Source organism: Equus przewalskii, chromosome 17 (genome assembly GCF_037783145.1).
Source record: "Equus przewalskii isolate Varuska chromosome 17, EquPr2, whole genome shotgun sequence".
Classification (NCBI taxonomy): domain Eukaryota; kingdom Metazoa; phylum Chordata; class Mammalia; order Perissodactyla; family Equidae; genus Equus; species Equus przewalskii.
In genome coordinates this window covers 41,868,499-41,883,816 of record NC_091847.1, presented here as the reverse complement: position 1 = coordinate 41,883,816, position 15,318 = coordinate 41,868,499, and the positions used below count along the sequence as shown (strand labels likewise).

The 15,318-nt window shown below is 37.4% G+C and overlaps 1 protein-coding gene across 25 annotated transcripts in view; it reads right to left on the bottom strand.

Moving 5' to 3' along the window:
- Positions 1 to 3,124: 3,124 nt before the first annotated feature.
- SLC4A10 (solute carrier family 4 member 10) overlaps positions 3,125 to 15,318 on the bottom strand; it is a 275,647-nt gene continuing 263,453 nt past the window's right edge. For 17 of the 25 annotated variants that reach the window (XM_070581380.1, XM_070581389.1, XM_070581396.1 and 14 more), the window contains 4 exons: positions 13,536 to 13,603; positions 10,966 to 11,082; positions 10,092 to 10,130; positions 3,125 to 5,242 (listed from right to left, as the gene is read on the bottom strand). In XM_070581380.1, the coding sequence (XP_070437481.1) occupies positions 10,118 to 10,130; positions 10,966 to 11,082; positions 13,536 to 13,603 (198 nt within the window). In that variant the 3' untranslated portion in view covers positions 3,125 to 5,242; positions 10,092 to 10,117. The remainder of the gene's footprint in view (positions 5,243 to 10,091; positions 10,131 to 10,965; positions 11,083 to 13,535; positions 13,604 to 15,318) is intronic. The other 8 variants (XM_070581385.1, XM_070581393.1, XM_070581386.1 and 5 more) reach the window with 1 other exon arrangement.

Below are 15,318 nucleotides of genomic sequence, written 5' to 3'. Positions count from 1 at the left end.
AGTACCAAACCCTATATATACACACTATGTTTTTCTTATACTTACATATCTATCATAAAGTTTAATTTATAAATTAGGCAAAATAAGAGATTAACAACAATAATTAATAATAAAATAAAATAACTATAACAATATACTGTAATAAGTTACGTAAATGTGGTCTTTCTCTCTCTCTCAAAATATCTTACTGTGCTGTACTCACCCTTCTTATGATGATGATGATGTGAGATGATACAATGCCTATGGGATGAACTGAAATGAATGAATGATGTAGGCATTGTGACATAGTGTTAGGCTACTATTAGCCTGATGATTCATCAGAAGGAGGATTATTGAGCCATTAAGATTTCAATGATTGGATGTCAGGAGCAGACGATGTCGATGATTACTTGAACAGAAGCACTGCGATACCACAACAGTGGATCTGATAACCAAGAGGGCTCTACTAAGTGACTAATGAGCAGGTAGCATATACAGCGTGGATACTTTGGACAAAGAGATGATTCAAGTCCTGGGTGGGACAGAGCAGGATGGTGCAAGCTTTCATCATGCTACTCAGAAATGCATGCAATTCAAAACTTATGAATTGGGGCCGCCCGGTGGCACAGCGGTTAAGTGTGCACGTTCTGCTTTGGCGTCCCGGTGATCGTCGGTTTGGATCCCGGGTGCAGACATGGCACCACTTGGCACGCCATGCTGTGGTAGGCATCCCACATAGAAAGTAGAAGAAGATGAGCATGGATGTTAGCTCAGGGCCAGTCTTCCTCAGGGAAAAGAGGAGGATTGGCAGCAGTTAGCTCAGGGCTAATCTTTTTCAAAACAAACAAACAAACTTATGAATTGTTTATTTCTGGAATTTTCCATTTAATATTTTTGGACTACAATTGACTGTGGGTAAACTGAAACAGTGAAAAGCAAAACCATGGATAAGGGGGGACTACTGTAGGTTTTACTTATGGTTCTGTCCACAGCCTTTGTATAAAGAGCAGAGCATAGAACTAGGCTCTGGAGAGTTACAAACGAGGGATAAAACACTATTCCTACCTTTAAGGAGCTTATAAACAAATGGAAGAAACAAGTCACATAGCAGAAATCTATGATTCTACACACACCAGAAGGCAAGAGTACCAAGAGACAAAGCTAAATCTATGGTAAGAATGGATGAGATGGGTAGGATGAAAAAGTGGGCAGGTGAAAGGTGGCTTCTGAACTCATAGGAGCCAGCCATTGTTTGAATTTTGTACTACACTTAGAGTTCCTTAATAGTCTTAGGATTACTGTTGATACCGTGCTTTCCAGAACATTTTTCAAATACAACCCCAAACGTATTATATAAAGGAATGCTCTACATGAAAGGATTGATAATAAAGCTATGTGTCTGGAGTTACTTATTAAGTAACTAAGGAGTATGCTTGAGCCTATTTGGTTTCAATCTTAACAAAAGTTTATAGACCACTCACAGAGAGTTTGGTTTGAGCCTCTGACAGTCATCCTGGGTAAAAGATCCCTAAGGAAATGATTCCACTTTTTCTGCTATATTCTCTACTGTGCTGCCAGACTAATCTTTCCAAAAATTCATGCCTCTCCATTACTCAAAACTCTCAATGGATAAAGTTCAAATGTCCTAATATAGAATTTAACATCATTTATAATGTCTCCAACTTGTATTTCTACCTTTTCTTACTGGTCTCCACTACTCTCCTAACACTTCACCATATTGGGCTGTTCTCTGGGTTCCAAATATGCCATACATCAAATATGTCAGGCTCCAGTTACACCACATATCTTTACTTTTTTATTTCGTTTTTATTTCAATACTGACATGTGTTTGAGAATCTCTGCAGTTCTTGGAGTAGGTTTCCTTCTCTATTTCCATCCTAATTCATATGCTACCTCTTATATAACATTTTCCTCAAACTCTACCCTACTCAAAGTTCCATCCTTGAGTTATTCATGGCTTTCATCATACAACAAACTCAATACATATCACATTATGTTATAGCTATGTGTTACTCTGCCCTTAGAAGCAAGGATCACAGTCCTATTTTCATAGTTCCAGCACAAAGGGTAGTAGCCAATACACCAATAGAAACTGAATTGGAGTGACAGTTATATCAGTGACTTGCAGCTTTCTAAGGAAAACACCCAAAGAGATCTCTAAAATAAGGTATTACCCAGTAATCCTTGATTACTGAGCTTCCTCAAGGGGCTTGATTACAAGTAGCCTTTCAAAGTAGATATTTAGAGAATCATCATATTATCCAAATTACTCTCATAAAATTTACAAATGCTTGTGATCTCATTTCATTTCATTGAATGAATATATGAGATAGATATATTGGAAAATTTGGAGAGCAATCTTGCAATGATAGTAAAATAGTCAAGTGCCCAGGAGCAAACTAGGTACAGTTAAACAGAAACAGCGGCAGATCAGTGCAGATAGGAAAAAAACAAGCCACACTTTTAAGAGCCAAGAAAAATCCTAAAAGATCTAGGAATTGTGTTGAAATACAAGTTGCCTGTGATTCATTAGTGGAGAGCTTCTTTCAAGCTATGAGTTTAAACTATACCAAGGAGATATTCAGATTATATTTAGGAAAAAACTCCCCAATATCAAAAGCTGTTAAATGGTAGCAATTACAAAGTAAACTCACAAATCAAGAGAAAAGTACTAACCAAAACATTAGAGTTCTGAATGCAATTACCTCCACAATGTACTGCCAGATGGCTACAAAAGAATAATGGTCCCATCTGACCTATTGTAGGAAACAAGGAGGAGACAAATTTCAGGGAATGCTTTTTCATTAAGGGGTAAAAACAGAAGTCTAAGAAGTTCTAATAATGGGAAATCCTACTAATGACCTTGGAAGCTTTTACTGGTCATGGGAGCAACGCCATTTGCACCCAAGTCACTGCTCTCTGGGAAACTGAAGAGATACATCCTAATATAGCTCTCATAATATTCTGTTCATAAAGGTCAAATTGTCTACTCTTGGAATGTCTACATCACCAAGTTTTCTTAATATCAGGGGTCTCTAAATTTAAATGCTATGTTCAAACAATCAAAATGTTCCACATTGATTTCTGATTAACACCAAGAAAAAAAAAGACAAGACGCTTTGTGTCACAATTTAAAATGTTCAAGGAAATTAGTTAGGATAAATATTTATTTCCACATAACATTTCTTAGTTGTGAAAAACAATATCCTAGTCACATTTACACATTACTTAAACTTTGCAATAAATTACATTCAAGATATTCAGTAATTTTGACCAGGAATCTGAAATTAGGAGGAAATATAGAACACTACATTTTTCTTATAGTTTATATGATTTCAAAATATTAGGATTAACATAGGGATAGCATTAAAATTCACACAAGAACAAAAGGACTATAAAAATACTCAGAAATACAGAATTTCATTGGATATGATTGCTTATTCAAATAGTTGATCATGTGAAGGCTTTAATTCACTATGATCATTTTTAATAGAACAGTTATTAATATATTAAAACACTAAGAGGCTGCTTTTGGGACTGACTGGCATAACAGCTAAGCTAAATAAAGAAGCAATGGAAATGCTTACAGTATAGTATCTGTATTATAAAATATACAAAGGCAACACATTTGGAATGGAAAGCTTCTGTATTTTTCCTTGGCATTTATAAACACAGACTTTATTAACTGCAAATTTTTCTTATATTTTTTAGGCTTATGTTCCATAAAAGAAACGGCTCCTTAAAAGATTGTTAGGGAAAATTTTCAGAAGGTATCAAAATGTTGAACCTAATAAAGGCTTTGTTGTCTTTTTATTTTTCTCATAAGCTTAATCACAGGAGGATTTGTTTTCATTTTTAATGTATACTCATATACGGAATATGTAATTAATAGTTTGGAAAAGTCACAGGGCTCTGAATTACTGTACAATTGGACACCGAAGAGTACAAGGTTGAGGATCACTGGTCATTCTTAGGAAACCAGAACACTATGAGATTTCATCTTTATTACCTTCATATTCATCTAAAATGAAATGAAATACTGTATTTTTAGTAATGCTCAAAAATTCTTAACTCTACTTCCTCTTATATAAGCTTAGTAAAGATGGATTATTTCTTATGGACTGAAATAGCTATAGAACCTTCTCAAACAGAATCTGAGATTTTCACTTAAAAGATCATTTTTCTATAACATGCATTTAATTAAATTAAAAAGTGGAAAAGAGCTCTGCAGAAAAAAATTACAATTGGAGACCTGTCAGTCTAACATTAGAACATGATTCAAAAGCAGCATTAAGCAGTACATGACCGTTAGCAGCAGAATAACTGTACAGGAGTGGAATTTCATGTACAATGATTCACCATGTGGCATTCCACGAGTATGTGTAGAATAGGTTTATTTGGAAAACATTTGTTGTCAATGGGAGAGAGATTTCACAGCATATTTCTGGTAAAGGTTTATATTGAAAATCTCACAAAACTTACAAAGTTTTTCTAAAGCATTTCATACAAGCCTAGTATTTGATCACGTAACCACAACTCGAATTTTAAGCAAATACTACTTGACCCTTTGCATTAGTGTCTGATTCTTTTAAACAAGTTGTGAACACGTTTCTATATATTTTTTCAAATGACTTTGTTTGAGTTACATATAAATTCTTAAGTATTAAATGTATCATATTAAATCAAGGAAATGCATAAATACAATTATTAAAAAATGCTTTCAAACTAACTTTTTGATTTGGGTCTTTGGAAATAAGTCACTAATGCTAAGCTATAAAAAATAAAAAGAAGTAAGACTACCTTTCAAAATTCTTCTGAATGAAATTATCAGGTATCTTCAGGTCGCTAAAGTAGGAAAATACAAACTAGGTAAATATGACTTATCTCTTTAAGAAAGCTATTGCTCTCGTAAACTGACAATGAGAATCCAGTGTTTACAAATGTCTAACATACAGCAAGGAACACAGAGATTCTTGCAGTAGCTACTGTATATGCTCATAAGGGTGTCTCACGGCTCAGAAGTTTAAACACAGAAATGAAACAAGTATTGCACTACTTACAGTATGAAGGTGGATTTGGGACTAGAGACAGAATTTACAATACATGATCAAAGCAGTTTTATTAATAATTGTGGCACTCTTCTCATGTATATGGAAAAATAAATTGAAGATCAAGTCATAGACAAGTCTCCCTGTCAACACCTTTCCCTGAGTCAGCTTTCTTCTCTTCTCGGCTTTCAATGCTACAGGGAAAAAAAGGAGAAAGTTATTATTCAATCTAGCATGGCTACTGTGAGATCTGCTTGCTCAGACACAAAACCCATCAACCCCAAAGCACCACAAGGGCCCTCAGGCACTGCTCTTTCATGCTGCGAAGCATAGATAGATAGCAGCGATTAAACCCCCCTGCGCTCCGTGAGACAGAAACAAAGAACTGCGGAAAGAGGGAAATTCAAAAACAGAAACCAGAAAACAAAACCCAGACATTTTTAAAACAGTTCCAAAAGCATGCAAGATTAATACCAAGGTCCTCATCTGGCCAAATGAATCACTGATGATTGTTGAAAATGCCAGTCACGCCCCATCTTAAGATAGCACTGACACTATAAATGACACAAACAAGATGTCGCAGCAGGTATTTCTGGGCTCTGCTGCAAGTGGCTCATCCTTTGTGCATAGACTGTATCCTGACCTTTGGTGAGAACTGGGTCCTGGTCAGTAGGACAGACGCATCTCCACTGCTCTGGAGGAGGTGGTCACCCCACACGCTGCCCTCCACACACCTGTGCTGTCTCTTCACAGACAAACCCTCACCCTGTCCATCAAAGGAACCATGTTTCATCTCACTCTTTCCAGAATAAACTCATTCCCAAGCGGCTTATGTTTTATCTATTCTCCAATGAACTTTATTCAATGGGCAAGCTGGTAATGCAACTCTACCATTTTTTTTTTTTTTTTCTATATTCTTCTGATGCACACTTTTCCTACTCTCACGTTGACAGTTTTCATGGAAAATTCAAATAATGTGCTCATCTGCATGAAGCTCACACCAAGAGTACATGCTTCCAGAGGGGCAGAACCGCTCACTCCCCGACTACTTCCAGCTCAGCGCGAAGCCCCCCGCATGGGAGGCCTCTCCGTGTCCTTCCCTGCTGGTGACACGAAGGGCAACCCCTAGCCAGCCTCTGAGGCCCTGAGCTGGAAGAACCCATACATTTTTACTGTTAGCTGCAGCCCTTAATATAAATTTATAAAATAGTTGATGGTGGGGAAATCCTTGGTTTTATAACTCTTCTCCAAGTAATAAAGTGACAGTTAAAAACCCCTTTTTACTATGGGGCCTCCTGTGCAGCTTTCTTAGTGGTCAACAACTTAGACACATTCTAAGAGTGTGTTTTTTAAATTGTTTTTCCTCCAATTCAAACTAGAAACAGCCCTTCTCAGTTGTCACCACCACCCGGCACCATCAGGTAAGAAGTGCTGGAGCTTCTGCCATCTGTGGCACGCTGCCAGCGCTGAGCGCTGGTGTGAGCGAGCGTCTATGGCACCCGGGTTTCTGCCTGCCACACTTCTCAGCACACACTACTTACAGGTCAGAGCAAAGCAACTTTTTTCCCTTTTCTTTTTTCCTTCCATGAGAAGAGATGACAGTGTGCACATGATGTGTTGAGAGCCTTAACTCTGTATTTTTAACTCCTCTATCTGCATGACTCACTTTTTTCTACTTTAAGTTCCTTTCATATGACAAGTGTCTGCTACCCTACTTTCTAAATTAACTTTTTCTTGGGCTCTACCTGGCTCCCAGTCTCTTCTGCCAAATAAAGCCAATGAAAAAGGGCAGCATGGGGCAGTGGAGGAAGGCCTGGGCTTGGAGTCGGAAGATCATGCTCAGCTCCCAGAAGCTAAGAATGAGCTGTATGACCCTGGGCTAGTTGTTTAGTCTCTTGGGGACTTGGCTTCCTCATCTGTGAATTAGTTTTGAGTTAGATGGCCCCTAAGTTCTCTTGTAACTCAAATGCCAGGATTCTGAGATTGGTATTCCCAACTCCAGTGAACTCTATCTTTTGAAAGACGGAATAACAGACCCTATCTGTAGGAGACTGTGGGGACAGGGTTATATGGGTCTCCACACGTGCACAATTCCTGTGTGCACAATGCTCTGCTATGCACGATTGGCTCTTTTGATAAATGAGCCAATTCCCGGCGGCACTATTCATCACTAAGCAGTGAAAAAAGAGATTCAGAATGTTGATTTGATTCACAGATGTGATTCCTCATGATGTCCTGCTTTGGTCATAGTGGTGGTTTGGTTACAAAACAATAACTGATGAAAAGACTGGCTTTTTTTTTTTTTCCTCTTTAAAACCAGCAGTTTGGGTGTCAGATTAGATTTCAGCAAACTACAAAGCATAAATTTTATAACCAGCTCAAGGCTTCTATGAAAAATATTATCGACTTGAATCTTCTTCCTCTATTACTACTCTCGCTTTATTCCATGTTACATTCACCTTTTAGGACACCAATCAATTCTAAACTTTCATTGTAAAAAATACATTCTATTTATTAAAAGTATATCATATCTATTATGTGCTATTGTAATAAATATATATTGCATATCTATTATATTCCAGGTACTCTGCAAAGACCAAGGAATACAAGATGGATGAGACAGTGTCCCTGTCCTCAAGGAGTTACAACTGAGAATACAAGGAAGTGATATTTCAAGAGAGAAGAAAACGTGAGCCCTACCTTCATGCTGCCAGGCAATCTATGAAACTGCTATTTTTAAATGACACCAAAATAGTTGTTATGAACAACATTTACCAAGCAGTTAGGAGAGGCCTAAGCTTAGGAAATCAGAGCAAAGGAGAATCCAGGGTAGAAGAAGGTGATGGGAGTGGGGTAACAGAAGGGAGCCGGGAAGGTGGTCCCAGAGTCTAGCCTCTGCCACCAGGGCAAAATCAAGTGCTGCTTTTCCTAACGTTGCCAGATACCTTCCCAAGAACTGTTGAGCCTGGGTGTCAGTTTTATAAAACATAGCAGTTGCTCACCTATTCTGATGTAATGTGGTTTTTTAAAGAGCTCTGTTTCCACCAGTCCATTCAATAAGCTGCCGAGGAGCCTGTCATATGTATGCATAGCACTGCTAAACTAGGATCAAATTAGACATCCTACAGATGTGGCAGAATTTGCAGTTAGTTCTTAGATCCTCCTTTCTGTTAAACTGGATAAAATATTTTTGACAACAAAAAGAGAATGAAATAATGGAGAAAATATAACTGCTACTCCAAACTCCACTAAGAAATCTAAGCTTCTCTGAAAGGCATGTAGCCTATCAGAGAAGGGCCTATAGCAAGGGATAGGGTGGAACCAACTAGGGGTTGGGGGTGTCGAGACTGCACAGAAGCCATCTTAGGTCTCAAGAGATAGAGACCCTGGTAACCTGGTCTTTAGGCCTTTTTTTTTTTTTTTTTTTTTTTACCAACAGACACTCTAGCAGGGATGAAATTTTTACAGTTCCTGGTCATCATACTTCAATGCCTTCAAAAGATACCAAGAGATATCAGTGGCTTTGGGAGGGTATTTCTGTTACTAGTGTTGGTTTTAGAATTTCTGGAAGTCACACTCTTCCTGATAATTTCTACTGTTATGAAGATGAAAGACATTAACCACTAACCAAGAGATATTTTTCACATAGAAATCTACAGATTTTATCACATCTAAAGGTAAAGAAAGCTGGGTAAAGTTTCATTCCACAATACTTTGAACCTCATGTCAGTGGGAACATATGTTCAAAGAATATGAAACAAGTGGTTATATCAAAATATAAAGGATAGTCTGTTTAAAATTGGACCTGCTTAAAGCACATTACATTGTTCACTAGAGTTAATCTACTGTCTGAAGTCATCTAGACAAGTATTTTCAAAACAACTAGGTTTTTCCGGTGAAAAGCATCACTTGACTTTACTGTTTAAGGAATACCTAAAATATCATGACATATAAACTTTTGCTTGAACCAAAGAAAAATAGAGAAAGACTTTGGATTATGGATCTATACAGTACAGGAAGAAAAGCAATCCACAAGTTTGACTGTCTCAAATTCTCCATATATTTCCCATGGCTGGCATTTTATTTTGACCCATAGACCTGGAGTTCTCATTTAAAAAAAAAAATCATAGAAATGCCATATTTTTTAATGTGAAAGGGTCTATAAGCACATATTTCAATGAGTTTGTGAAAATACTTCTCATAACTCTGATTTTCTTCCAAGACTTCTAGCAAAACAGAATGACTATGAGCATGACTCTATAAGACTATAGCAGGGATCTTTGGGACAGGAAGATAAAGCAGTGTTTAGAATAAAATAATCCTTCTGCTCAAGCCAAGCAAAAAGTACACGAAGATTTTAAAGACAACAAACATCAACCAAAAGTCTTTGAGAGAGCCTACTGAGTGACTTATGTTAACTGCTCTTGGAGTAAATTGCTGAGAGAGAGAGAAGTGTGACTAATCCCCAGCTCTTCTGGGGTGAAGACTTCTGCACATCCACTGTTTGTCTTGTTTATGCTGTTTGGGATAGAGAAGACACTGAAGCAGCATGCAATTTTGGGGTGACAAAAACCAGCAACAAAAGATATAGTCTCTAAATCTAATGTAGCCTCTTTCTCTAGCCATGTTTCCAAATAGTTTGCATGAAGCCAGATAAAGCTTGCAGGTTTGGAAGCATGGTGGTGCATAAATGGAAGCTCATAGGTTTGCAATTTCTTAATTATAGGGATAAATTTTCTTTTTCCAGTATAGAAATTTGATGCCATTACTAAATACAGGTCTGTGAGACTTGTTGATTTATATACGATGCATTTGCATAAGTCATGTAGGGGAAAAAGTTTACTCGAGTTCCAAATTCTCTTAAAGAGCTGAGTAGTTATGGGAACACCATCAACGGTCTGATACTGGATCTAAGCCCGAGACTCTCCATGCCTTTTGCCTCCCCAAAACTCACACAGAACATAGGCTGACCAGGTTTCTAGAAGACACCATTTAACATAAGGAAATGCAACCAAGAAATAGCTTTGAGGGAGAGGGTCTTACCTTCGGGGAATCAGCTTCTAGAGTGATTAGGAAGGGGAGCTTATAACAAAAATGTAATATAAAAATTAAGTAGAAAATGTTAATTTAAGGTCATGAAAATAAAGGAACTTAATTATTAAACACTGTCCCAAATCCCTCAATCACTCTTTTAATAAGAAGAGATATTAGCATAACATAGAGATTTTTCTTCAGCTCAGCATCTAAGAAGACTGGATAGTTTAAACTCTTATTTATAAATTCTGGAAAATTCAGGTGGAAATCCTGCGATGATTTGATATTTAAGGACACTCTTCCCCCCAGCATGCATTTTAAAACATTCACCCACAACTACAAAAGTCGTTTGTAATGTTTACACACAGAGAAGTAAGAATGGATAGAACTTTCTGGAGTGGAAAGTTCTGGGGTAAAGAGGTTAGGGAAGATTTTTAGGAGGTTGGAATACGGGACTGGAAATATACTAAATACAAAATCACCATTGCATGTGCCATATGGGTTTAAAACAGGACAATGGGGGAGTGCAACATGTGGTCAGATGTCTAAGGGGTCCTGGGCAGTGGTGATGAGAGGATACAGTAAAATCCTACCGCAAAAGAGTAGACCAAAAGCAATGTCCAAAAATGGCATGCATTGAGACTCATTTATAGCACCTTTTACCCCCCACTGTCATAGTTTTGGAGAGAGCTTTTAATTTGAAAGAGAGATGTTGAAAAACAAACAAATGTGATAATTACAATTTCTACACACTTTTTAAAAGAATCTTCTGAAATATTTTAGATTTAAATTCGATGGAAACTAATACTATTCTTTCACTAATGGATTTACGTCATAAAACGACTGGGATTAGTATCAGTTCATGTTATTTTAGAGTTCAAACCTTTTAGAAGGAAAGCTTGACTCCTTGTCTTTTGAGTTATCGGCAGTAATCAGAAGATTCCTCCACAAGGCAGTCTTTGACATTTCATCAGAAATATTGATCACAGATGGATCATCTCTAGATAGGAGTTTACCCAAAATGAAATAATAAACATTAAATAAGTAACTGCAGTTATCTAGTGATAGAAACTAAATATAGGACAGTCTTATGCCTTTGCATAGAATTTTTGACAATTAAAAATTGAAAATTTGAATAGTTCTCTCAATTATTAAAAAAATGTGAAAAACAAAACTTTAAACGAAAGATTCTAGTTATATGGAATTAGTTTTGGCTACAGTTTTCCTAACTCATTTCAAATTACAGTGCTTAGGGTCTGCATGGTCATTCTTAGCCTCTGGCCCCTAACATTTATAGCTCAGCAGAGCACTTCACTCCTCTGCTCAGACTCTGCAGTGGCTCCCACTCACTCAGAGTCAAAGCCAAGTAGATGGACTATAAGGCTCTGACCTCACCCCCACCCTCCAACTTCTTCTCCTACCATTACACCTCTGGCTGTTTCCTCTCCAGCCACATGCAATCGCCCTCTGACTATTCTAGAACACTATAGGCTTGCTGCTGCCTCCAGGCCTTGTGCTGTAATGTTCCTTCACATGGTACAAACCTTTCCCTCCTTTGTTCAAATATCACCAACACAGACAGGCCTTCACTGACCACTCTATTTAAAATTTCTAATTCCATCCCCTGATAGCACCCTTATCCTTATTTTTTGCTTTTGTTTTTATCGTACTTTTGACCATCTGAAATACTATACTATATTACTTGTTCATTTGTTTATCTTATGTCTTCCCCTACCTCCAGTCTACTTGAATATGAGCTTCATGAGGACAAGGATTCTTGACCATTTGTCCATGCTGTTCACCCAAGACCTAGACAGAGTCTGGCACTTAGCACCCAATCAATAAATATTTGTTGGATAAATGAATGCAGCCTGTGTATTTGGCAGAGGTCTTTCCAAATGGCTGGGGGAGCCTGTAATATCTGCACCTGTACTATGTTGGGTGCTGTTTTTACATTTTAAAATGGCACTGATTACAGGTGACATTCAGATTGCTCCAAATTCCCAGGGCTAGAAACATAACCAAATGGTAGCAGAGATAAATCATAGGCCAAATCAAAGAAAGTTTCATTAAACATTATTCTTATTACATATAGGAAAGATACTCTGCTGTAAAAAAAAAAATTGTGTTCTACAGAAATCCCAGGCTGACCTCATATGACCCTCACTGGTGCAACAAATCCAACTTTTAAGAGGAACACTAAGACTCTGGAGCGAAACCCTGGGTCCCACATGTTCCCTCCCTTGCCCAATCTTGGCACATGTTCTTTAATTCCTCTAGTCCATCCAGCCCTTGAGAACTGGAAGCATGAGATCAAATAACTCCCAAAAGATTAGCATGTGAAATACAAGTTTTTCATAATATTATATGATGAAGAGTCTTGCGAGCAAAAGAGAGTTTAGAAAATGCTAAACAAAATTAAACTTTTTTTTTTACTGCAATACTACTTAGATTCTCTAATATGCCATGTGATATGTGAATCTCCAAACTAGAATGCAGTATGGAATGTTTTCCAAACTTCTTTAACCACAGAATCCTTTGAGAGGGCTACAAAATGAGACTTGGTTTCTACAAAATACACTTAGGAATATGCTGATTCAACTATATAATCAATAGGATTTTAAAATATAAACATTGTGGAAAAAAGGAAGAAAAACAGCTTCTATACTTGTGTTCACTCTTAAGTGTTAGATAATTATATTTTTAAAATCTAGGAAATATGATTTTAAAGTCAGACCATGAAGAGATCCAGAGGATTCTCTCCTATTTTATTAACACTACGACAAATTCTCTCCTCAGAGAAAAGTCTTCTCTGCTTTTTTACTGAGATGGACTTAAATTATCCCACTTTGAGACCATACATATAGTTTTTGGGAAAATACTTTCAACAATTTATATTATAACTTACAGGAGTTTGCTTTCTTTTGCTATGTCTTTGTGCATAAAGAAGATTAGCATATTTTGAAGAGTTTCGTAAACATTTCCTAAAGTGACTGGTATAACTGATTCCTTCAACTCAGGAAATAGAGTACCTCTTTGGAAGTGCCTTTTTTAAGGGGTAAATTCCCAGAGTTCAAGCATTTATCTGTGATCAATTTAGTGAATACCTAGCTCATTTATCCCAGAATTGAATTGCGACCTGTCTTCAGGGGCTACTTTCAGAGGATATGAAAGAAAGTTTTCATATTCATTATAAAATATGAGGAGAAAAGACTTCAGTTAACAGCTCCCTGCACCTCTGCATTTTATGCTACTTGGCCATAGTCACACAGCTCTTAGCGGCAGAACTTGGTAATGGGAGAGGGTAATCGAATCCCTAGTCTCCGTTCCTTCTGCTCTAGCACAACTTCAACAAACTTCTCTAGGAATCCACACAGTACGAAATTCTTCAGTAGAGCATATAATAATACATTCCATTCCTCAACTTGGCGTGTTTTTACATTTATATCTTACCTATAGTGCCCTTCCAATGGGAGTTGTACTGTGCCCTCATCTTCCATAGCTAACATACTTTGCTCCTCCTGGAAAGACAAATGTAAAACATATGAAGTGAACCTGATGAGTCTCCATTTTACATTAAAGAAGAAACACAGATTAATGTTTCACTATCTCATTAACCTCAGAACCTTCCACTTTGTTTGCATTTATTAATGCTAGCACAGGTCCTTTCAATAAAGCATCAGCTACCAAGAACATAAGTAATTAATGAGAGTCTCATCCCACAAAGTAATTTAAATGCCAACAACAATCTCCTTCATGTCACGCAATGTAAAACATCGTTCATTTCCAAGCAGATTTTTTTTTAAAAAATTAATCTAAATTTTATGAGAACAAAAGCATAGTTAATGTAATCAGTTCGTTGTTACAAAGTTGAAATTACATTTCCAGAATGCTCTATCAGAAGGAGATGAAGAATGTATTTAGAGCAGTGGTTCTAAAACTTTAGTTTACATCAGAATCATCTGGAAGGCTTGTTAAAAATATGGATTGCTGGACCCCACCTCCAGAGTACCTGATTCAGCAGGTCTAGAATAGGGCTCAAGAATTTACATTTCTAACAAGTTTCCAGTTGATGCTGATAATGCTGGTCTGAGGACCACACTTTGAGAACCCCTGCTCTAGCGACTTGGAAAGAGAAAGTAAAAGGTATGTTTCTGAGTGGACTGAAACACAGGTGTGCTTTTCCACTTAGATGCATCCTAGACTTTTGTTTTACATCTCTGATTCATTCTTACAATGACAATATTCCACTCTTCCCCAGAGGGTGGAAATGCTTCATATATTCATTTCTTCATATATAACATTTTAAGACGATATCTTTGGGATGAAGATAATCTTATCCTACCATGTTGAATTGTCCTGGTTTAGTTTTCAATAATTTTAACATCAATCTTTGTCCATGTACCAAAAAAGAAATTTAATTATCTATAGATTATAGCTCCTACTTGATGCATTTATTATCAAATGGGTCAATTAGCATTGCTCAAGTTCAGAGAACTATCTGGGGCCATTTAAAAATGTTAGAATTATTGGCTCTAACTCCAGAAATGGAATTTTAAGATGTGTACAGATGAAGAGCTAGGCGACCCCCTGACCAAATGGGAACTGAGGAGTGAAAACAGGGATGGTCCTGGAGGCTCATCGCTGTCCCTTTTTTAGTACATTAGCAGAGAGATAGCTTGACTGGTCTAAATCACCTTCCAGAAAGACATGACCTTTGGCTCATGTCATCATTCCTGGCATGCAAGGCTGTTCCGGGGGTCTTCAGTATGCAGATCTTGGCCCTCAACTTATGTGCTGCCTAGTCTGAAGAGCCCTTGATGTATTTCTTGCTATTTAAAGAAACTGTCCTCTAGAGTCTCTTCAGCTAACTTATAAATACATAATACAATGTAGGGGCAGGTATCATTCTCACTCTTGCAATGTTCTCTGTACACATCTATTTAGCTAACCAAGGCAGGCTCCTGTCTGCTGGGACATTGGCCATGCTGCATAGAGAAAATCTATACTCAGCCTATGCTGTGGAATAATGGAGAGGCTAGGGGACTCCATGAGCTCTGCTACTTCTCTGCTTATAAGTCCCTCCTCCCCCCCCCCAAAACCCTATGTTACATTTAGACTCTGCAGTACTAATGACATGTGTCTGTTACCCCTTAGTATGATGGAAATTAATTCTATTCTCTTACTGTGTTGTTCTTCAAGGAAAATTTTTCTTTTAAGACCCATCAGACACACT